Source organism: Octopus sinensis, linkage group LG15 (genome assembly GCF_006345805.1).
Source record: "Octopus sinensis linkage group LG15, ASM634580v1, whole genome shotgun sequence".
NCBI lineage: Eukaryota > Metazoa > Mollusca > Cephalopoda > Octopoda > Octopodidae > Octopus > Octopus sinensis.
Window position 1 is genome coordinate 60128341 of NC_043011.1, and position 26297 is coordinate 60154637.

A 26297-nucleotide genomic window follows, 5' to 3' on the forward strand; every position below is an offset into this window, starting at 1 on the left:
CATATTCACCAAAAAGCTAAAATGTTTTATTGAATAAGTCAACTTAATCAAAGATAAACTGAAGTTTTATTATGAGAAAAACAACCGCAGTAGAGGTGACAAACAGCACTGGTGAATGACCTTTTCATTTTAGTATAATAGGCTGGAGCTTCAAACCAGATAACCTGAACAATAGCTCCTAATAAACCAATGTGAGAGATTATATGTGAGCCATCAAGAGCATTCTAAATGTTGAAGTGAACAAGTTTGAACAAGCACAGATAAATAGAGAGGATGACCATAACTTTAGTTATAGTGGTCTATCTTTTGGGCAAGAGTATGTATTTATTTGATCGGCAAGGTCATATGACAATGTGGGATCCATTACATGGTTATTTGACCTGCACAAAATAATAACCAAATCTTCCATAAATTACCCCCTGCCATCTTAGAAAAAGAACATATTGGATAATATAGAGCTACACCTCTCTGAAAAAAAGGCAGACCTGTTACCTGTTGCTATTGGGATGCAAGCTGGAACTTGATCCACCAGAGGTGGGTCAACTGGATAAGCAGGGTCGTCTGATGTTGTAAACCCAAAATCCTCATATGACTCTAAGAACTTCAACTATAGTGCTGAATTCCAGAGTGTGCATGTGATGTATCTTGGAACCAAATTATTAAAAGCAGCATCAATATAAATTCAATAATTTCATTTCTATTTGAAAATGAATGCAGTGCAGGGTTATTGAATAAAACATACTTACTGATTGATGTTCAGTGCGAAAAGGGAAAAGGGAAAAACTGGAATGCTTTTGATTATAGGTTTATTCAATCAAGGTTGAATTGTGAGCTAAATAACGAAACAAGCCCCCAAATTAACACCCACACTAAGCAAGCTTTTAAACTCCTCTCTCTCTTTCTTCCTGTTTTTGTTAACAGACCTGCTCAATTTATAGTGCATAAATGTGTCTTCTTGATGCTAAAGAAAGGAAACTGCTCTGTTCCTTATATCTACTTTTCTGCTACATTCACTTCTAACATGTTTTGAAGTAGAAATAGTCATCATTAAGTTCTCCCTAAAACATCTTCACTAACTTTCTTTCCCTAACAATCATTACTAAGACATCTGTTGATTATATACTCTATAACATAATTACACAAGCTCCCTATATAGAAAAAAATGACATTGAAACCTAGGGCTAAATTACTTATATTTAAAAATGCTTCATTTACAACATTTGATATATTTCCAAGCCTTGTGTTACTCTCCTGTCCTCTCCAAGGATCAATGACCCTCACCACAAACTCTTCATTACTTCATGAATTATCAACTGACAATCAGTCTAACCCTCTAAATACAAATGCATATGGAAATTTTCCAATTCTGTTTAAAATCTTTTGAAACCTCAAGATCTAAAGATCTTGGCAAACATTAATAGTTCCTACCAGTAGGAATACTTAATTCCCTCAATTAAAGATTTTCTTGAATTGTGATCATAAAATTGATGCATAATAATTTCACAACATCAATTTTACCTAATTTACACTAATTAATTTCACCTGTGAAGGCACATGACCTAACAGTTACAGTATTCAGGTAAGGATTGTAAATGCTTGGAGGTTCAATTCCCAAACAGGATGGCACATTGTGTCATTGAGTAATGCACTTCACTTCACATTGCTCCAGTCTGCTGCTCAGCTTTAAAGGAGTACCAGCTGAGTGCTGGTACAACTTTCTCCACTTCTGACTGTCACTTTCTGGATATACCACAGAGCCAAAGAGTGGAGTGTCCTCATGTGGCCCTGAGGCATCCTTCCAGTGACCCTCAAGCATCCTTCTAGTGGTTCTTAAGCATCCTTCCAGTGACCCTGAAGCATTCTTCCAGTGGCCCTTAAGCATGCTTCCAGTGACCCTGAAGCATCCTTCCAGTGACCCTCAATGGTCTTCCCTCTATAAATATATTTTTTTCTTTCATTGACCAGTGTTTCATATGTTTTGGTGCAGCCCCTAAAACAATCCAGGTTGAGAACCACAGGTGTAGAGGGTGTCTTATGGTTGCTCGTGTCTACTTAGGCACCTGAAACAATTAACAAACACGTGGTACATGTTATAAAACCACGATCATTTCTGAATCACAGCTGGCTTTTTTAATTTCATTCACACATTTGCACATCTCTCCACATACAAAAGCACAGATCATATTTTTAGATTTTCCTTTTCACTGATTACACAGAACATCAATCAACATCAATGTTTTATTCAACAGGCATGAACTGCATTCATTTTTGAACTGATCAGAAACAATCTAATTTATATTGATATTTCTTGTAATATCTATATATCAATAAAGCTATGCCGATGAATTGCTAGAAATGGTAGTGTCAAACAAAATGCCTTGTAACATTTAGTGACATCCTTTTATGAATGCAAAAAACCCATCAAAATCTACTGTCATCATCATCATCATTTAACGTCCATTTCCTATGTTGGCATATGTTAGACGGGTCGAGAAGAGCTGGCAAGCTGGAGAGGTGCATCAGATTCCATTTGTCTGTTTCGGCAAGGTTTCTATGGCTGGATGCCTTTCCTAATGCCAACCTCTATACAGAGTGTACTAGGTGTCTTTTATGTGGCATCAGTACAAGTGTTTTTTATGCGACACCAACATGGGTATTTTTAATGTAACACCAGAACGAGTGTATTTTATGTGACACCAGCATGGTTTTTAAAGAATTTTTATATATGGCACCACCAACTGTGAGCTCACAGGACAAGGATCTCTCGGTTGTGAGAGGGAGTGGAACCAATAGATTAGGGTAATAATTCTGGTATGGGGTGAAACAATAAAATTTGTAGCCTTCTGTCTATGTTACAAATCAAAATATCAAACTAAAGGTGTTGAACATTTTTGTACATGAAGGAGGATACAAGAAGTGTGTGAAAGGGCAAATGGAATTGTGCAACTTTAGAGAACTAGATTTCAGGACAATAGAAGAGTGAAAAAAATTCAAAAATACATCTGCTCTGATCGTTAACTCCTTATATCTCATTACACTAACTTTTTGCGGAAACACTGAATATAATGCAATCTCTTATTGGAATGAAATGTGTAATTTATATTTTTCTATTGTTGTCTTATTTCAATGTAATTTACATGTATGGAAATGAAAGTATAACATAAAAATATAAAAAAAATAAAAGTAGAGGAAATGCTAAATCCATTGTGTGGTATCTGTGCGGAAATAACAACGGAGCTAAGATTCAGTGTACAGTTCGTCTCCTCATTTTCACAAAATATTCACAATAAGTAGAACACTATTTTCATATAATTGTTAGAAGTGCTTGCTATGCCTTCAGCAAAATACCTCACTGAATCATTATTCATGAGAAATAATAATAATAATAATAATAATAATAATAATAATAATAATAATATAATAATAATAATAATAATAATGATAATAATAATAATATTAATAATAATAATAATAATAACAATTATGATGATGATAATAATAGTAATAAATATTGATGATGATGATGATGATGATAATGATGATGGTGATGATGGTAATGATGATGATGATGATGTATGCATGTGAGCTTATATTACCCTTGTTTTCAGCCTATGTTTGCTGGTTGTAAACAAAGGCCACACTAATGGCATCAAATGGAAGCATGCTGGACTTTTCAACATGTCATGACAATGTGGGATTTCGTAAACAAATGGCTCATTCATACAGTGTCATTTAATTTCAGTTGTATGTGTAAAGCAATGTCTTAATTGTTAATTGTTTGATAGACTGGGAGACTATTACCTTGCCTGGAAACAGGAGTTGGGGTGGCATTGGTAAAACTATTTTACCAATGCCACTGTCCTCCGGTTCCCAGGCAAGAAAAGCTTTGCCCCAACTTACTTTCATTTGACCCATGTAAATATAGAGAAGTAGGTATTAAAATGATGATGATGGTGATGATGTCAATAGGCCCTTGCATACAATTTCTATCAATCAAACTGCACTTAGAAAACATCAATCAATTTCAAGCTAGGATAACAGACCCATGCCCATAGTACTAAAGGGTGAGATCAAACTGGGAACCTTATGGTTGTACATCAAGTACCTTAACCACCTATCCATGCCTGTATTGAGTATACCTGATGAAGAATTCTGAAATGTTTATTATAATTTTTGTTATCTTTTCAAACATTGTTTTTAATCATATATTTTATAATATTAAAACAAATACATAACACCAAAACAATTTGCGTAGTAAATTTCCATGAACACTAAATCTGAATGTTATATTAACATTCCATTATTTTTGTAACCATCAATTAGTTTTCCAAGCAATAAAGATTTTTTAAATAGATTTTACAATAAAAACGGGGGAATAAAATGCGAGTCTTAAAATAAAATAGTTTTTTATGAATTTCATGAGACCTGTTGAAGAAAAGTAAAAAAAATTAAAAATTAAAAAAAAAAGGTATGGTTGGAAATAAATGGATGATGCAAATAATAAGAATATTAACCTTTCCACACTGTTTACATTTTCCTTCCTGGCGTCGAAGATGTACCCAGTGATGTCTCATATTCGTTGGCTGCAAAGGAAAAAAAACACAGAGAGATATAGATAGAAGTAAAGTAAAATAAGATTAAAAAAATTCTTTTAATTCCAAGAAGAGTTACATCTACAGACATATCATGAAATAAATATAGCATGGCTATTCATTCTCGTAATGGCAGCAACTATATTTTTCATAAATAAATCCAACTATATTTATATTTCATAGCTATATCACACATCAACTCATGACGAAATTGAGAGAGAAAAAAAAATGATCAGAATATAAAAAAGAAAGTGTAAAGAGTAAAAAGAAAGTGTAAAGAAATAATGATCACGCACACAGTATTCTTCCACGTTTATAAATCTTTAAAAATGACAAAATAAACCAAGAAATAAATGAATAAATAAAGGATTCCTCCACATCGCAGCAACATCATAAATGATATCTACTTACTATTTTCCATGCTAGCAAGAGGTTGGATTTGATTAATATGGAAAGTAGTTTAGATTGATTCAAAGGTGTATGGGAATCAAAGTTATAAGAAACACTAAATTGCTTTTTAGCTTTTAAGCACCAGTGAACAACATTCTGTCTTTTTTTTTTTTCTTTCTAGGAAGATTTTGAAGTTAAACATGTATTTGAAGAATGTTTTTATGAAAAAATGTTTCTATCAACTTGTTAGAATCCGGAATCACGTTCCATTTTTCAGTTATGCATGAGTTAAATGGGCGAGAGATATATATTTCCATCTCTTGTCTGCATGACTTCATCTCTACTCTTCTGCAATCCATTGCCTCACATCAAATGTCATCTTGTAGCTTCTATTCATCATTGAAAATGTATAATCTTACATAGAATCTAGGATATATAATTATTGCCCACATCACACAACTAGTGCTTAGTATTTAGCCCCTGGTCTGTCCTGTTTGAGTTGAACTATGACCAAAAATGTTCTAGCTATTATCACCCATCTTTATTTTCAGGCATGCTATATTTATGATGGTAGAATGTGATTTGAGGGAAAATTAGTAGCTATTTCTAGCAGATCATGCAACTGCTTAGAAATTCTCTCACTGCTCATTCAGTATATATATTAGTTTCTATTGGACAAGCGATTCAATTTGATGTTATTCTCAGGTGAAATCAAGGTGCAAAGTGTGCAGAAATGAGAGACAGACAGCAGCAAATAAAAGAGGCTTTTTTTCTGTCACACAATCAGACTCGACCTAGTTTCTGATTACATACAGCAGGAAGTCGTTTTCAAGCAGAGGCTCCTTGGTGATATACAACAGGTGCTGAATAATGTAACATATTGGAAGGCTGCTATATTTGCCCAAAGCTCAAACATGGCCAGCTTGGTTACTAATGCAAAAATGAAGTAATACATAGCAGTAACTATGAGTGATGGTGCCATCTTCTCTTTTAATCTACTAGTCTTGGAGATTCTGCAAAGATCCTGAGTGATGAAAGTCTTCTTTTGACAATTTAAAATAAAACTGTATATGTTTCACCCTTTAGCCCTCTGTCAAAGGTAATGTATATCTGTCGACATTGCTTTGAATTAATGAAGCATATCTCATAGATTTGAGATATTGTTGATGTGATTGTTTATCTTTAGAATGACATTGTAGAGTAGGTGTGAGAGACTGGACCTGGTCAGTAGAATATTTGGGCTGGATATGACTGATTTAAATACTAAAGGGTTAAAAAGGGCACAAGTATGGTAATTAAAGTGACATGCTATAAGCCCTAGCAGGGTACAATGGGTATTATTACAACCCTTGATATTAGAATATTCTTTAAAACATTGCAATGCTCAAACCTTAAACTATCACAGTTCTGTGACAAACTGAACTAAGGAAAGGATTGAAAAAAATTGGAGAGGAGGAAAACAATCCATTTGATTATTTTATATTAATTGGGTGCAGATATGATCTTGTGGTTAAGAAGTCTGCCCCATGATAATGGGTCTCTGGATTCTATTCCGCTACACAACACCCTGGGCAAATGTTTTCAACCACAGCCTTGGGTTGACCAATGCATCTTTGGTAGACAGACACTGTGCAGAAATCCATTGTATGTGTGTGCTTGTGTGTATACATATACACACATGTATATCAAGAAATATTTGTATATTAGCAAGAAATTGCTGATGAATCACTGAAACGGATGAAAAATACCTTGTCGTAATTATTTTGTTTGAGGTGCACTGATGCATCCCTATCATTTATGCCATCAGAAATACAATGTACCAATAATTAACCAGTTGGGAATCTATAACCAACATTGCTACTCACCCACAAATCATATAATTTATACTGATTATAACAACTAAATTCTCTGCTGGATTAGTTTACTTAATCATTATGAATCTTTAGTAGAGCATGGCAGAGACACCTAGCTTGAAATAGATATTAAATTGTTTATATTGCTATATAAAAAAAGGATTATTACAAAATTAGCCAAAATAGTTATCTTTGATACCAGGCTCTTTTTTGTTAGAATATTATTTTAGGTTGAAGGCGCTGAGCTGGCAGAAACGTTAGCTCACTGGGTGAAATGCTTAGCGGTATTTTGTCTGCCTTTATGTTCTGAGTTCAAATTCTGCCGGGGTCAACTTTGCCTTTCATACTTTCGGGGTTGATAAATTAAGTAGCAGTTACATACTGGGGTCAATCTAATCAACTGATTCCCTCTCTCCAAATTTCGGGCCTTGTGCCTAGAGTAGAAAAGAATATTATTTTAGGTTAAATTTCCTGATTTTCCACTGCCTGTTGTTCGTTTCTGTAATGTTTAATATCCTTTTTGAGATTGACAATCTTAGCAGTTAATTCAGTCATAATTTGATATTTAAAATGATTAACCAGAAATAAAGTGGTAGCTGGAATTCAAATCTGTTTCTTTTGTTTTGACAAGATAAATTTTCTTCTGATGGGATTACAAAAATATAATAAAAATTTAAGCTTTAATAAATATGTTTGCTTAACTTATTTGGGGAACTATTTAATTTTATTTTAGCTTAGTTTTATTTTTTGCTGTTATTTGTTTACTGATATTATTGTGATTTGCAATAAAACTTAACATTTCTAGCTAACATAAGGAATGTTCCAAATGACGGGAAGCACGTTAACATGTTTCTGGCCACAAGAGAATTTTTCTGTTTTGAAACCATCTTTATTCTTTCAAAATGGAAAAGTATTCAAGAGAGATACAGCTTGATTAATTTTCTCTCCATTTTAAGATATATTTTACATTTATAGGCTACAAAAAATGTGTGAGAAAAGTTGTTGAGTCATTTAACCCCATGTAAATCCTGATCACTCAGATCTATAATGAAAGGTATTCCAGCTGTAATAGTCCCATCTTTCTGTTTTTTTAGGATATAAGGCACTATTGGCTCTGGATCATAATGCTATGATTTCAATTCCTGGACAGGCAGTGCATTATCTCCTTGAGCAAAGTGCTATATTTCATGTTGTTCCTGTTTACTCAGCAGAAAATGAGTATCTGCTGAGTGCTAATGAAGTACTCTCTCTCTCTCTCTCCTTCACTTTGTCATATCTCAGATGTAACACTAGGTCAAAATGGTGGGAGAGTCAAGAGGGTTCCTATATCTGATTGCAACTACATAGGCATCTAAGATTGGCTCTAAAGGAGACTAGATTATCAAATATTGACCTTTCCTTATTTAAAATAGTAGAAGGTGGGGGGGATGTTATTCAAAAGTGTCAGGGGTAGTGGAGTTATTATTAGTTATATAGCTTGGCATACTGATTTCAAATCCTACCCTTGTTGGTTGTGATTTCTGTCCTTCATTGGTTGACAAAACAAGTATCAGTCAATTTCTGGCATTATAATCTACCAACCTTTCTCAAAATGAGTGAACCTGTACCTTCATTAGAAATCAATGTCAGAAAGAAGAAATGTTTATGCAATCTTAGATATACAAGGACAAAATAAGATTGCTTTTAGGATTAACTAGAAGCACACAAAACAGTGTTGATTGAACTATATGTGTGTAAAATTACACTGAATACATTCTACATTACACTTAGACATAGAACGACCATCACTGCAGAAATTGTATCAGAAAAAAAATTCTCTGTACTGATAATCAGTGAAAAAATGCATCTGTGGGCTATGAATGATGTCATTGGATTGTAGGACACAAGTGTTTCTGAATCCTTATGCTTCATCAGTTAGGGACACTGAATCCTTTGTTCATAATTCTCTAAGGAATAACCATTCTTATATTCAACCCTTTAGTTATTAAGATTACTTTGTCAGATGTAATGTTTATTATTTATTCACCTTGTTTTGAATTAATCAAGTGTTGTCTCGTGGCTTCAAGATTTTGATGATGTGACTGTATTTTCGGAATGGCAATGTAAGGTGGATATGGGATGCCATCTCTGGCCAGTTTCAACATAAAACAGGCGGAATATCTGGGCCTGACACGGTCGGTTTAAATGCCAAAGGGTTAAACAGCAAATAGTAAATTTGCTCATGAGGGCAAAACTTGATTAAGCTGGAGTTAATGAATTAGAGGTGCAAAAAGCTGATTGAAATATGTCTGTGTACAATTATATTTCACACATTTACGTAGATCCAGATGTGGAAAAGCCTTCACTGTGGAAATTGTTTCAAGAAAAAAATTACTTTTAGTATATTTACTTAGTGGAGGCACGTGGCTTAGTGGTTAGGGTGTCAGCATCATGATCATAAGATTGTGGTTTCGATTCCTGGACTGGGCGACGCGTTGTGTTCTTGAGCAAAACACTTCAATTCGTGTTGCTCCAGTCCACTCAGCTGGCAAAAATAAATAACGCTGAGATTGACTGGCATATCATCCAGCTGGGGAACACATACACCATAGAAACCGGGAAACTGGGCCCATGAGCCTGGCTAGGCTTTAAAAGGGTGCATTTATTTTTTTAATATTTACTTTACACTGAAGATGCATGTCCTAGTTGGTTAGAGTGTTGGACTTGATAATAGTAAGTTTGTGGTTTCAATTCCCTGACCAGGTGATGCATTGTGCTTATGAACAAAACCCTTTCTTTCACACTAGTCCAGTACTCTCAACTGAAAATGCATACCAACAGCAGTTGGAGGTTAACCCTGAAAATGGACTGGTGTTCTGTTTAGGGTTTCATGAGGAAGTATTTTACTCTTTCATCTGCTTTATATCACAGAAACTGGGACCATCTTTGGCCTAATGAGCCTGTAGACTTGTGACAGACCTATTTTAACAGTACCTAATCCACAGGGCTGCTCTGGGATTAGACAAAATCAGCAAAAGTAACTCTATAATGTTTTTTGTTTACTCAAGATAACAAAACATTTCGTCCTTCTGATAATGATTTCTAATTAATGAACAAGGTTGGAATGCTTGAGAAGACATTCCATCCATGACCAGTCCATATTTGTCCAAGGTATAATTTGCGCAGGACTCTATTATCTAATTTGCTTTTGTATAAGAAGTAATTTAAAGAAGATTTAGCTGCTATTTCTGGCAAATGATGCATCTATATAAAGGTGGTTGTTGTTTAGTATACTAGGTCAACCGTGATTAAGCAGTTCTAAAATCAAAAGTATTCCAACCATGACTATCATGACAATTTAGGGAGAATATTGAGGAGTACATTATTCAATGTGTTCTTTTTCTTAATTTTCTGAAGATGGCTCAGGGCCATACGGGGGATATCTGGCTACTATTTCTAGCAGGCTGAGTGACTGCATTGATGTAGTTGCTGAAGGAGATGGTCGATGCTAGTTTATTTATAGCAACAACATTTTAGGAAGAAGCTGAAGGGAGAGAAAAGAGAAGGAAAAAAAATTCACAGACTCTTGATTAAAAAAAAATTAATGAATTGAAGATCTCAGCTACATTGAGGTGGCAGTTTTAAGTACTTTGCCCTACTGTGTGTGTGTGTGGTGAGGAGTATGTATATTCATAAATATATATGCATATATATATATATATATATATATATATATATATGTATGTATGTATGTATATATATATACACACATATATGCATTCACACACACACATAAATACACACACATATATATATATTTACGCCCTTCATTGAAGAATCGACAAGTAATGATTACTGATAGGGAAGTAATTAATTCTTTGACAGTGCAATATGCTACATCATGCTTAATTTATTCCTCGAGTAGCTATCGAATGTTAACTTAATAGTGCTCAGCTAGTGAAAGTACATTTACAAAAACATGCATAGAGACACACCACACACATACACACACACACACATAAATATATGTGAATGCATGTGTATATGTGAGTGTGTAGATATATGTGTATATATATATGTGTGTGTATATATGTACATACATATATATATATATATATACACATATACATACAGATATATACATATATATATATACATATCATCATCATCATCATCATCGTTTAACGTCCATTCTCCATGCTAGCATGGGTTGGACGGTTCGACCGGGGATCTTGGAAGCCAGGAGGCTGCACCAGGCACCAGATTGATCTGGCAGTGTTTCTACAGCTGGATGCCCTTCCTAATGCCAACCACTCCATGAGTGTAGTGGGTGCTTTTTGCGTGCCACCGGCACAGGTGCCAGGCAAGGCTGGCAATGGCCACGATCAGTTGGTGCTTTTTACTTGGTGCTTTTATGTATATATTTATTTGTCCTTGCATATGTTTAACATTCATGTATATTTTTATATTTCTATATTTTGAATGCATTAATATATGTTTTAGACAACTCTGTTATATTAGATCCGCACCAATCATAGTCTGCCTGAGTTGAACTTCCTCCTTGTATCTCTTGAACTTGTCTAGAGTCTTGGGTTTGACTCGAGCACTTCCATGCTTTCTATGATATTCTGAAGAAAATTTATAATTATATATATATATATATAGAGAGAGAGAGAGAGAGAGAAGAGAGAGAGAGAGAGAGAGAGAGAGAGAGAGAGAGAGCATAGTCAGACTGAAGCATGTAAGATCTCTTCTGAGCAACTTACTCAAACCATGGCTTGACAATAATCTCTGCTGTCATGATGTAGGATGCAACATTGACCTTAAAACTTTGCAGAGAAAAAGTGGTCATAACCCTCAAAACCATCACAAACTCAGCTTTTTAGACAATGTCTGACCATTGAGAGGGTGATTTTCTGGGGGGTTATTAATGCCCATGGAAGACACATTCACATTAAGATCTAAGAGCTCTCGTCTGATCTTAAACATGAAGTCCCTGGCAACATTTAAGAAGGTCGCAATTTCAGAATTACTTTTGTTGGCAGCAAGAGCAATAAGAACAACATGCTTTTTATTGTTTGCATTAGATATAAAAATTTCATGGATGTTTAATGTTTGCAACACTTTCAGTTCTTAAAAACTTTTGTTCTCAAATAGCTGATGCCCACAGAATACACCCACAGTTTGTTTGTAAATGTATACTCTCTCTTTTACTCTCTTTTTACTTGTTTCAGTCATTTGACTGTGGCCATGCTGGAGCACTGCCTTTAGTCGAGCAAATCGACCCCAGGACTTATTCTTTGTAAGCTTGGTACTTATTTTATCAGTCTCTTTTGCCGAACTGCTAAGTTATGGGGACGTAAACACACCAGCATCGGTCATCAAGCTATGTTGGGGCAACAAACACAGACACACAAACATATACATACACACACACACACATATATATACAACGGGCTTCTTTCAGTTTCCGTCTACCAAGCCACTCCTAATTGTGTATGCAAAAAACATCATTAGATGTAAAAAGGATTTAAGAAATTTAATTCATGAAGGTTAAAAAAAATAAACTAATCCAAATCATTTGTACACATTACTGTAAGTATGTTCATAACAAAGTAGTTATTCAGATGAAAAGGGATTTGAAATATATCATCTCCAACTGAAACTAACATCCCGTGTTTAGATTCTTCAGATGATGGCTATTTTGCCAACAACCCTTTCACTACATTTTTAATTCAGTTCAAGTACCAGAAGAATGCCTTGTGGTGTTTAGTTACAGTTATTTACATTCTGAGTTCATGAGTTCAAATCTCGTTGAAGTCAACTATGCCTTTCATCCTTGAGGGGTTGAAAACAAAGTACCAGTTAACTACTGAGGTTGAATTAATTTTATTCAGTTACAGTCTATTCATTTGTTTCTTCTACATCTATCTTTCTATTCTAGTATGGGTTAGATGACTATATCATCAAAGTATTAATTTACAGCTGGATGCCCTTCCTGTCACTAACTATTAAATGCTTGCCAAGCAAGGAGGGATCTCTTATTTCACACATCCTCAAAGGATATTGTCCAATGTGGTTTTTATCCCTTTTTTTCCCTTTTTTAAGGATATTTGGCTGCTGTATCTACTAGGTTAAATGACCACATAGATATTCTCTTGTCAGCACATACAACAATCTAACAGGTTAAACAACCATGTAGGAGTTAAATAAAGGGCATTTAGGTCTGATCTGACAATGTTGGACTTCACAATTGAAGTGACATAGAAGTGACATACATGATGAACATGTTGCACTGCTGACCTTCTAGAACCATGTAAAAACAAAGCAACACCATGATGATAATGATGATGATGAGTGCAAGCAAATCCATTAATTGATTTTTTTTTTTATTAATATAACTAGAAAAACGTCTTTAAAAGAAAGCAATTACTGAACTGTAATTGTATAGAAGAAACAAAAAGGGAGATAATGTTGCCATTGTGTTACGTATTCCTTTCACAGATCTTTGCAACCACCATTAAGCTGTATTCGGTTCTCTGTATTTCCTTTACTACAACCTCCACACTTCTGTAAATATCAATTCTACACTACCCAGTCAGAAATAGCAACCAAATCTTTCTCATATCATACCCAGCTACTTCAAAAATGAGGAGAAAATGTTTTGGATAATGGGGTCCTAAATACATTATACTTAAAAACGAAAAACAAAATGAAATTACTATGGTTGGAATACCTTTTATTACAGGCCCACACAATCAAGTCTGACCTGGGGTTAAAAACTAACGACCTGTTGAGAATATGAAAAATAATTTGAACATAAGAAAAAGAAATGTAACCAAATACCCAAAAGGTATTTTGGCTGATGCGCCACCAATTCTGTCAAGCTACTGTCTAAAAGTTATGAAAGATAGAAACATTATGCTAATCAAAAAGTTATATGTATCTGCATGGCACCCTGGGCATGTATTTTCTTCTATAGTGCCACATCAACCAAAGCTTTGACTGTGTGTGTGTGTCTTCATGTTTGTATTTGTCCCCTACCACTGTTTGACAACCGGTGTTGGTTTGTTCATGTCCCCATAACTTAGCAGTTCAACAAAAGAGACCAATAGAATAGGTACTATAAGTAAAAGGTAAGTACTGGGGGAGCAATTTGTTCAACTTAACCTTGTTTAGGTGGTGCTCCAGCATGGTTACAGTCCAATGACTGAAACAGGTAAAAGATACATATATATATATATATATATATTATATATATATATACATATATATATATGTGTGTATAGTAATAAATTCTCATATATTCCATCTTTCGTTTGCCATATATATATATATATATATTATATTAAATTAGAGACAAAACCACTATTATGCAAATCAAACAAAGGAAGACTTAAGCCAATACATAAAATAATTTATATAATATAATATTTTACTATAAAATTGGATTCAATCCTAAATCTGATTTTCCCTTTAAATTGGGATTTATTCCCTAATATTTATTATTATTATATATATATATATATATATATATATATATATATATATATATATACATATATATATATATACATACATACATACATACATACATACATACATACATACACACACACACACACACACACACACACATATGTATATATATATAGGTGATAACACAAACCAAAGTCTTTCTTTCTATGAAAGCCAGAAGAAGAGAATTAAGACAGTAATTATGAGAATGATCCGATATTATATTATATACAATTGCCCCACCCCCAATCTCATCCTTTTCTAGTTGTTTTCCTGCTAAATAATGGAATTTAGAGCTTACATTAAGATGTGGGCTATTTCTCTTAGGGGATAAAATCAATCTTTGCAAAAGGAATTCACCAGATTTTCTTTCTATTCAAAGAACACAGTAATTCTATTTCCATCTGACTTTTGAGATAAGGATTCCTTATCTGATGTTTAAATCAGGAATCCATTCACTTTGTCATAATAAAGCTGTGTTGAAAAGTCCTCAATTTACAGTGCTGAACTCTCCTGCATTATATATTACACAAAAGCCAACTAGAGAGCCCCTATTTGATAACAAGAGCTGCCAAAAATAACAGCTATATTTTTCTTAAATCATGCCTTCCCATCTAAAAAAGAAAAAATGGAAAAAAGAATGCATAAAGTCATAGGAGAGCTTCAATATAGAAATTCAACCTGTTAGAATTGAAATAACAACCAAATTCCTTCAAATATCATCCAACTGTATAACTAAGAGAAGGACACATTGGATAGCATAATTCTAGACCTTATGAAAAGATGGGTTGCAGAATCAAATTTGACATGATTCTTAATTGCAACAAAAATAAAAAAAAAGACCATATGATCTTACATAGGTTATACTTGGAGAGATACAATTGACTGGATGGTCATGGATTGATGACAGCCTTTGAGTTTTGGCCAACTCTTATAAGGGTTGACCTGGGAACGAACAACAAAACAAAACGAACAGTATCTCTAGAATTGACACAGCAGTTATTTTACATTTTCAATCAATGACACATAGAAACGGAATGGGAAAGAACCATGATTATGACATGAGAAATGGAGTCTCCATCGATCTGTCATTCTAGCTGTTATTCTCTGTTTGGTTATTACCTCTTATACGTCCTCTAAATTGGAAGTATAATTTGGCCACTGTTTCCAATGAAAAGAGTTGTGATTATGTTGTCATTTCTGTTTCAATATAGTTTTATCTTCTTCAATGATAACAAACAGGAATTATCAATTTACTTTATGAATGATGTAATATTAGAAATTATCTTTCGACTTTGCCAACTGAAAACTGACAAGCTAAGTGTTATTTCTGAATTCCTTAAGGAATTGGAGTCTAAATTGTATGTTTCAGATTTTTATTTAAATTGGGGAGTGTACTGGCTGACAGCAGAAGAGGTCATTAATAAGATTGGTCGAGGGAAACAAAGGTTAAATTCTCAAATGTATCTAAATGGATAAAACTGACCATCAAAATAGATACTGGAATTGATATTTGAAATATTGGTTTCAAATTTTGACACAAGGCTGGAAATTTTGGGGGAGGGGTTAAATCAATTACCCCAAACCCAATGCTCAACTGGAGCTTATTTTATCAACCATGGAAGGATGTAAGGTAAAATCGACTTCAGCAGAATTTGAACTCAGAACAAAATATCACTAAGGATTTTGTTTGGTACTGAGGCAGATTTTCTATGCCTGGGTACACTTCCTGTTGACAACCCTCACCTGTTTCCAAGTAAGGTAATAATACTATCCCAAAGTTAGACATATTTTTCATGAAAAACTGGATATTAAGGGAATCCACATGTGTGACAAGGACATTTGTTTATAATTATCCAGTGATATCAGTACACAGACATGCAAAATCAGACACATATATGAAAGAGTACGCTCCGACATACACAAGCATGCATGCACGTACTCTCTCTCTCTTTCTCTCTTGCACGCACGCACACACACACAAAAGCTAAATATTAAGATTAAATAACATCAAAAGTTAGAGTAGATGGATAAAGTTTAGAACATTTTGTTTATTAATTTGCTGAAGATGTATAGAAGCATGGGGTAATAGCAGGAGAGTGTGAACATCACATAAATACTGCATTGTGGTATTTAGTTATATTCTTTAATTCTCTGAGTTCAAATCTCATTGAAGGCAATTGAATAAATACCAGTCAAATACTGAGGGTCATATAATCAACTTTTATCTTCCCAAATGAGTATGGAAGATTCCTAGTTGATGGATGTATAGGAACGGATGTTATATAAGTTGCACTTGACAGAAGCAAACGTGTATGTAAAAGTAAGAACATCATTGGCAATCAGCACAAAGTTTAAATATACAACCATTTTTCATCTTACTACAAAGAAGACAATATGTACCAATAATATAATTGGGTTTTTCAACTGACTGCACCCTTTCACTAACATAAATTTATCCTAGTCCCTCATCAACTGATAATATTGTTAATATATTTATATATATATATATATATATATATATATATATATATATATATATATATATATATATATATACGTTAGAAATAGAAAAAGTCTTTTACGTTTCGAGCCTACGCTCTTCTATAGAAAGGGACAAAGAAAAAAACAAGGAGAGAAAAAAAATGCGTGTAGGAGCTAACGATCTATCATGGCGTCCTGACTTCGGACAGTGGTCAAACGCGAGAGGGACAGTGGGTCAAGTGACTTCCAATACGAAGGTGCCCCCGACACAAAGGTGCATGTGTGTATAAGAGAGTATGTATGTGCGTGTGAAAGAGGGCTGGAGGTCTGGACGTGTGTGTGTATGTGTGGGTGTGGAGATGTGGGGATGGGTGTGTGTGTGGTGTGTTGCGATGTGATATGTGTATGTATGTGTAGGTGTAAAGATGTGGGGATGGGTGTGTGGGCGGTGGGGATGGGTGTGTGGGCGGTGGGGATGGGTGTGTGGGCGGATTGCTGTGGGTGGTGTGTTGTGATGTGATGTGTAATGTTGTATGGTGTAGTGTAGTGTGATGTTGTGGGGAGGTGGGGGAGGCGAGAGTGGGGAAAACACAGGTGCGGTGGGTGAGGTAGGTAGGGGAGGGTGTAGTGTAGAATAGGGGAAGGATAGGGAAGGTGGAGTAGGGGTGGGTGGGTTTATGGGGAGGGGAAGGTGGGTATATGAGGAGAGAGAGGAGAGAAGGAGAGAAGAGAGAAGAGAGGGTGCGTGGGGGATGGGGGGAGAGAAGAGAGGAGATGGGAGGAGAGGAGGAGGGGAGAGAGGAGAGAGGAGGGGGGTGAGGGGGAGAAGGAGGGGGAGTGAGGGAGCAGAGAGAAAGAGAGAAGGGAAGAGGGAAGAAGAGAAAAGAAGAGGGAGAAGGGGAAGAAGGGAAAGAAGGGAAGAAGATGGAAAGAGAGTAGGGGTGAAAAGATGTAGGAGTGAAGAGAAGTAGGAATCGGGGAGGAGGTTAGATGAAAAGGGGGGAGAATTGAGCCCAAATGGCATAGAAGAGCGAAGAGAGAAGATTAATCCCTGTTCACAGCACAAGCGGGAATCTGGATGGCCTCTGTGCAAGGACAATCCGAACACAGACAGGTGTTGCAAGGAGTGACCGGTGGAGTGGAAATGGCATGAGACTGGAGTGTCATTGGTGAGGTGGATGTCTTGGAGGTGTTCCACGATCCGGTCAGCCAAGCGGCGTCCCGTTTGTCCGATGTACAGGGAATGGCAGAGAGAGCAGGAGATGCAATAGATGATATTGCTGGAGGTGCCGGTGAAGGAGTTGATGATGCGATAGGGTCGATGATGGGTGCCAGTGAGGAGGGTGGTGTTGGAGAGGTAAGGGCAAGTGCAGCAACGTGGGCGGGAGCAGGGGAACAAGCCAGGTTGGGAGGTAGGGTTGGGGAAGAAGCTGTGGATCAAGAGGTCTCGTAGGTTGTGGGCTTGTTTGAAGGAGGGGAGGGGTCGGTTAGGGAAGAGGTGTGAAGTGGACGGGTAGGACTGGAGATGCCAGAAAACTCGAAGAGTGGTGCGTTGGAGAGGTAGGGTGGTGGGGTGGTAAGTGAGGGGAAAAGGGAGGCGGGAGACTGCAGGGCAGGTTCGGGGGGAGAGAGCAGATGCACGGTCTATGGAACGTGCTCTGGCAAGGGCGGTGTGGATAGTAATGAGGGGGTATCCATGTAGGATGAAGTGGTGAGCCATGAGTTGAGATTAAGTCTCAAAGTAAAGTCATGGTCGTCACTACAGAGCCTATGTAGACGGAGGAATTGGGAATAGGGGATGGAAAGCTTGGTGTGTTTGGGGTGGGAGGAAGAGAAGTTTAGGTATAAGTGTGAGTCTGTGTGTTTGTAGTGAATGGAGGTGGTAAGAGTGGAGTGATGAATGCTGACCGAAATGTCAAGAAAGGAGACAGAGGTGTTGGAGATAGTGCAGGTGAAGTGGAGGGCAGGATGGAAGGATTTAACGAAAGAGAGGAAGGAGTCTAGATGTTCACGGGAGAGTGAGGTGGCACCAATACAGTCGTCATATATATATACATAGTTAATCCAAACATGAAAACACAAAGAGAAAACAACAACATGAGGACGTGGAACAAGCATAGTGTTATTGGATGCTCATGAAAGGAAAGAAAGAAGATATATATATATATACTGCCACCCATACCTAGTATTCAATTGCAATATTGCTATGCAATAGTAAGCACTTGGTTAAAATACATAGTTACACATCCAGTAGTATATTGGATATTTAATATTCCTGAGATGGTTTCTTAACAGAGATATGTGTGTAAATATATATATATATATATATGAAGTAAATTCAGTTAAATTAATCGTACATAAAAAGTAACTTGAGTAATTAATAAAGAATCCATAAATATGATTGGTGTGGGTGTATATATACATGCATATTGAGAAAACATGAAAATATACTTTCAATCAGACAATAATATTTAATTGACTTTTATTAAGTGATAATATAATTAATGCAATAATATAACCTGTGTGTGTGTGTGTGTGTGTGTGTGTGTATCTGTATAAATCATGTGATTGACCAGACAATCAGATGCTGTTATACATCGCTGGTCACAATGAGCTTTGCATCACTTTAGAATGATGCTACATGACTGGCAGGCAAGCAGGCTGACGTTCCCCTTGTTTGGATCATCGCAGGGTTACCCATTTACAACTGAGGGAACTAACTGGAGCAATGGGAAATGAAGTGTTTTGCTCAAAAACACGACGTGCTGTTCGGTCTGGGAATTGAACTCATGACCACTAGATTGTGAGCTTAACACCCTAACCACTGGATCTTCATACACATACACACCTTATAATAGGCAGAGGCATCTCTGTGTGATTAAGATGTTCCCCTCAGAACCATGTGGTTTGGTAGGGGCTAACCACCACCACGTGCAGGTTGACTAAGATAATACCTTGAGAACAAAATTTAGTTGAGAGAAACCAGAAAAATTCCATTTTGTGTGTGTGTGTGTATGTGTGTGTCTGGATATATGTGTTAATTGTAAAAAGTGACTGGCAACATAAATGATGTCATTTGGTTGTGATCCTCTGAGAACATGACCAGACTGTCCATTGTTTGATAGACTGTGGGAAATATTTACATGCTTAAAAACAGGTGATGGTTCATGACAGAAGGACATCTGGTTGTAGAAATATTCTATCTCAAAGAAGCCTTGTCTGACCCATGCAAAAATAGAAAAGCAGACATTATCATGGTATATGTATGTATATACACACACACACAGACTACTATATATACATATGTGTGTGTATGTATGTATGCATATATGTATGTAAATATATATTTATATAAATACATACACACATACATATATATATACACACATACACACACACACTATATATATATACACACATACACACTATATATATATATATATATATAAATAGATATACATATATATTTCTTTCCATGCCCATAAGCCCATTTATTATATGCCATTAATGTCACTGGAAAACATTCAATGGAGCCACACTTACCAAAAGTAATTTTCTTGTGCTGTCAACATCTGGCATATTTTTACAAGATTCATCAACAGAAATACGATAGCCAGAATTGAGACATGAGATGTCAACTGGAAACATATTTTTGCTTGGAGGAAGAGTGAAATATATAAAGAAAAAATGAACTAAAACAATGAGAGAAGCAACAAGAGAAGGTCGAAAGGTAGAAAGATATCAGGTGCATCATAGCTCTTACTACTACTGCTACTACATGATGTCGAAATATGAAGAGCAATAGGACAGGGAAAAAGAAAATCAATCGAAAACTATCTTTGGTAAGAAAAGAAATAAGCAACAAGAGAATGGTTATGAGAAATAGTTTTAGTCTGAAGGAAGCGACAGATAAAAATATCCAAGAAAGAATTTTACTGAATTCAGTTAGCATTTGATTTACAAACAAAAGAAGAAAAGGAAAAAAACGCAGACTAAAACAGGTTAGAAATTTTTAGAATGGCTATTTTTTAGATCCAAGATGAGAAAATAACACTTTAATGGAGCATAAAGTAAGGAAAATAAAATAAGAAAAGAAACTGGACCGCATTGTACTACACACAAAGAATGACATAATTTATTGTCAAACAAACAATTTCCTGATATATAAGATAAATTCCAAGCAGTTAAGGAGTTTTTAAGCCTTCAATGTGCAAGTTTAAATAGATGTGGATATATTTTGCTCTCACTTTGTAAAAAAAGAATAGATAGTTTTGACATGTTTTATACTAGGTTGGCCATTCAGTAGAAGATAAATACTCCTCACCATCCTGCCTAGAGAGAGAGAGAGAGAGAGCTTATGGTCAATTGCTATTTAACTCCATGACAAACTAGAAGTTAGCTGTAATGGCCAGACAAATTTTCATATTGTGCATTTGCCAGCAAACTGATTAAATAGTTAAGTAACATTTATGCACAAAACAGCATGTGCCAGTTTGTCACAGGTTTAAACAGTTATTGGGTATAAGCTCCCTTCATTAGCAAAGGAGGAATGAGAGGTACTTATTTTCTGAGGAATGGGTAACAAGCTGGGGGTGTTTGTCTCCCCTTCGTAAATATATAAGGACACAGGAAAAAAATGTGTCGAAGCCATCGGGAAGCGTCGATGTTTCCTAGGGCTAAACAGCGGTGGTGTAATCCCCTACTGTCACGTTCACGTTAGATTGACAGTATACAACCAATTTATTTTACATTTTCTAAGATATTCACTGGTGTTGTACATAAATGTATATTAATTTCCTGACCTATTCTGCCAAAAATTCACATAGCTTGTTTCAACTTTGTAGCTTCTCATAAAATTAGAATTGTTTAAAGGAATTATATCCATCAAGATTATCATTTTTCTAACTGCCAACCTTGTTTTTACAAACTTTTTTATTTTTTAAGTTCAGGTTAATTTTTTTCTTTTAAAATATTCAATCCATTAAAAGTAACTCGCCTTAAACATTTAGGCATCAAAACGTTTAATGAGTTATTAGTATTGTATCTCATCAATGGTATAAGCTAGTCTGCATGACTGACAAGTTGGCTATTGAACCTCATAGATTCAGGTTCAATCCAGCTGTGCAGCACCCTGCGCAAATGTCTTCTACTTACACCCCAAGCCAATCAAAGTTTTGTGAGTAGATTTGTGTTTGTGTTTATTCTTTTATTCTTTTACTTGTTTCAGTCATTTGATTGTGGCCATGCTGGAGCACAGCTTTTACTCAAACAAATCAACCCCAGGACTTATTCTTTATAAGCCTGGTACTTATTCTATCAGTCCCTTTTGCTGAACTGCTAAGTTATGGGGACATAAGCTCACCAACATCGATTGTCAAGTGATGGTGGGGGGCAAACACACACACACACATACAACAGGCTTCTTTCAGTTTCTGTTTACCAAATCCACTGACAAAGCTTTGTTTGGCCTGAGGCTATAGTAGGAGACACCTGCCCAAGGTGCCATGCAGTGGGACTGAACCAGTAACCAAGTGGTTGGTTAGCAAGCTACTTACCATACAGCCACTCCAGTGCATAAATATCAGTGTCCCTGGTGTATATACATATATATCTCATCATTATTGTTTAGCATCTGCTTTCCATGCTGTCATGGGTTAGACAGTTTGACTGAAACTGGTAAGCCATATCAGGTTCTAATCTGATTTGGCATGGTTTCTACGGCTGGATGCCCTTCCTCACACCAACCACTCCAAGAATGTAATGGGTGCTTTTTATGTGCCAGTTATGTGACATCGGCATTGGCCACAACTATGATTTCACCTGGCTTGACACTTTTCAACACATACACAGTCATATATATGTATATGAATGTATGTGTCAGTTTTGACAGACTAGTTGTTAGAAATCTTCTAATACAAGAATTAATAGAAAAAAAAAAAAAATGTTACATTTCTAGCTCTAAGACTAAGTCATTCTTATTTTTATGAAATTTTTAGGAATTCATAAGAAATTAAAAGTATTAAGCAAGAAGGCAACAAGAACAACATGCTAAGCTATAAGCATTACTTACAACATCTATTTTCTTTAAATAAATAAGTTTTTAATAAAATGAACATTTTTGAATTTCAAGTTTCAAATGGCAGCCTAGATTAACTCTTATTATTAAACCATTCTTCTGCTCTTTGCAGAAATATGATAATGCATTGCTGTTCCATTTCTAATCAGCAGTTTAAACTAATTCTGAAAAATTTCTTTTGTTAAGAAAAAAAAAAAAAACATGTTGAGAAAAGAAAGTGAAAAATATTTCCAGTAGCTTTATCAAGTAACATATTTTCCTCTCCAAGAAATTATGTTTCATATATATATATATATGTGCATGTGGTTCTAAGTATGTAAACATACATTACTATTTGAATTACATCACTGAAGACTTTCTACTCCTTGCTGCGACTGACTGCTAATGTTGCTATGCGATTCATTAGCTACACATCTGCTTTCTACACATTAACATGAAGGATGGAATTTTTCTTCAAAATTTATTTGAAAACTTGATAGCTGTCACTGTCATTTAACATAGATTCTTTGAACTTTATCTGATAAACACTGATACTATAATTCTGAAGAAAGGATCTCACATATTCTATATGATATAGCAACTCTTCAAACAAGCTTAAACAGCATGCGACATTGAGTAACATTCTTTAGCATAAAAGATTTACAACATATGATGCATGATGTCCTGGAAATTACATTATTAATAAATTAGTTATAAAGTTATTCAAAAGGAGATTATGGAAGTATGTTTGAAATTATCAAGATGGCAAGAGAATATAGTCGCGTGTATCCTTTTACAGGTTTGAGCCACTGGAATCTGGCCATAATTGCATACTGCCTTCAAGTGACTTTCTTTCTTATTAAGTCGGGCCTCCATCGATCAAGGTTTACTATGCATTTGCACATGCTTCCACAAAGCTGGGGAAGATTGTTTGGGAGGAAAACAAGCAGTTACCCATATATATTCTCCTTTCCACACAATTGATGTTTACTCAAAGGAAAGACAAACAACTCAAGCCATATCACTTGGCACCACTGCAGTCGCAGGCATTGCTACCAGAATGCAAAAGCCACAACAGACACTGCTAATAATCTTTCTCTGACACTTTATAAGTTCTGTCAATCCACTGCCTTAGATTGGCAAAGTTGATCTTGGCAGGATTTGAACTCAAAGCAAAAAGAATTGGAACAAATACCACATGGTATTCTATCCAACACTCTAAAGACTGTCAATTTCCATTCTTCCAAGTTGCTTATTTATTCAAACACACAGACATATATATATACTACAATGCTTATTTCATAACAGAACCTACTTAATCACTGCATGGTGCTTTTACGTGTGACTAAGTTACTTTTTAGCATCAAAAATGCAACTCAGTATAATGTTTTACACTCATACACACATACATAATACATATAAACATCATACTTGTTTCAGTCATTTGACTGTGGCCATGCTGGAGCAGTGCCTTTCATCAAGCAAATTGACCCCAGAGTTTATTCTTTGTAAGCGTAGTACTTATTCGATCGGTGTCTTTTGCCAAACCACTAAGTTACTGGGACATAAACACCAACATTGGTTGTCAAGCGATGTTGGGGGAACAAACACAGACACACACAGACACACACACACACACACACATATACATATATATGACAGGCTTCTTTCAGCTTCCATCTACCAAATCCACTCACAAGGCTTTGGTTGGACTGAGACTATAGTAGAAGATATTTGCTCAAGGTGCCATGCAGTGGGACTGAACCCAGGACCATGTGGTTGGTAAAGAAGTTACTTACCACACAGCCACTCCTGTTGACTAAAGCATGAAAACATGTAACCAAATACCACTTGCAACCGATTTGGTTAAACTGAGATGATTAAAGAAAATACTTGCTTCAGATGTCACACAGTAGGATCGATCATGGAACCATTGTAGAGTGGTTGTTTTAATCACAGGGCCATATACAGATTCTAGAATATGTCTGATGCATATTTTCACACACACATACACACACACACGTTTTCATATATAAATTATGATCAGCAGTATTTTATGCTGAGCTGGCAGAATCATTATAATGATGGGAAAATGCTTAGCAGTATTTCTTTCAATTTTATGTTCTGAGTTCAAATGCTGCCAGGAACAACTCTGGCTTTCATCCTTTGATAAAACAAGAACCGGTTGAGCATTAGGCTTACTGTAAGCTGACTTACCCCACTCCACCGAAGTTGTTGGCCTTGTGCAAAAATTTAAAACCATTATTTAATGTTTTCCACACTGGCAGGAGATGAAGGGGGTGTCACAGTCCAAGTCTGTTCTTATTTGGGGTTACCATCCACTGGAAATGGATTGAAGTGCCATGTCTTGTTCATATGCTTAGATTTCGGTTTGGTTTCTGTAGCCAGATACCATTGCTCACATCAGCCACTGTATAGAATGTACTGGGAGCATTTTCTCATAAAACCAACAATATTCGCAATAATACAAGACCGAGGACCCTCTCAACCCTGTGCTGTCTCCATTAATTCCCAATCACTGTACACAGTGTGCCGAGAGCCTTTTATTGTGGCACCAACACTAGGGAGGTTATTTGTCCTTAAAAAGACAAAGCAAGACTATCACTACTGAATATTGTCTCCATTCATGTAGGCCAACATGAATAATAAATTGGTAGAAGCGGGTATGATAGCTGAAGATAATATGGGGTGGAGAATGGTAATGAAGCAGGAGCTTGAAGACGGTGACAGTGAGGAGAGGCAATGCTAGGAGTAATGAGAGAGAGAGAGATAGAGAGGTGGATAATCATAAAAATGGAAGGTGATAATGTTTTGGACGTCAATGAGTGACTTGGGAGAGAGGCAGCAGTGGCCGGTAGAATAGGGCAAGAAGATGAGCAGGTAAAAGAAAGTGTGTGATGATTAGTCGAGAATATGATGGCTATCTGAAGAAGTGGAGGGTGGAAGAGGGGAGTGTATCAGATCTGATGCAATTCCTTGTTAATTAGGTTTTGTTATAGAGAGAGACATTAATGGCAGCTGCATATTTGCTGGGAAAAAGAGAGAGAGTGAGGGGTGGGGAAGTATCAGGTACCAACAGACCTGTGTCATTTCCCATTATTCAGGTATTACTATGAGAGAGAGAGAGAAAGAGAGAGACAAGAGAGATGGAGGGAGTTTTAATTAGTGGTGAGAGTATACAGACACACACACACACACACACACAAACATTTGATTATAAGGAGTAATCAACCAAGAGATGTGCTTAATACAAAAGTTGAAAACCACAGTTAAGTTAATCTACTTTTATAAGTATTACACAAATCTTAGAAAGCACATCTCTAGTTATCTCAAAAATTCAAACACTGAATTAAGACACCAAAATATTATAAGTTTTTCTTTTCTTTTCTTTTTTCCTTTTTTTAT

At 35.8% G+C, this 26297-nt stretch overlaps 1 protein-coding gene across 1 annotated transcript in view; it reads right to left on the bottom strand.

Moving 5' to 3' along the window:
- Window positions 1-26297, bottom strand: part of LOC115219701 (diacylglycerol kinase zeta-like) — a 545273-nt gene that overhangs the window by 250365 nt on the left and 268611 nt on the right. The window contains exon 6 of the mRNA XM_029789877.2: window positions 4515-4583. Within this exon, the coding sequence (XP_029645737.1) occupies window positions 4515-4583 (69 nt within the window). The remainder of the gene's footprint in view (window positions 1-4514; window positions 4584-26297) is intronic.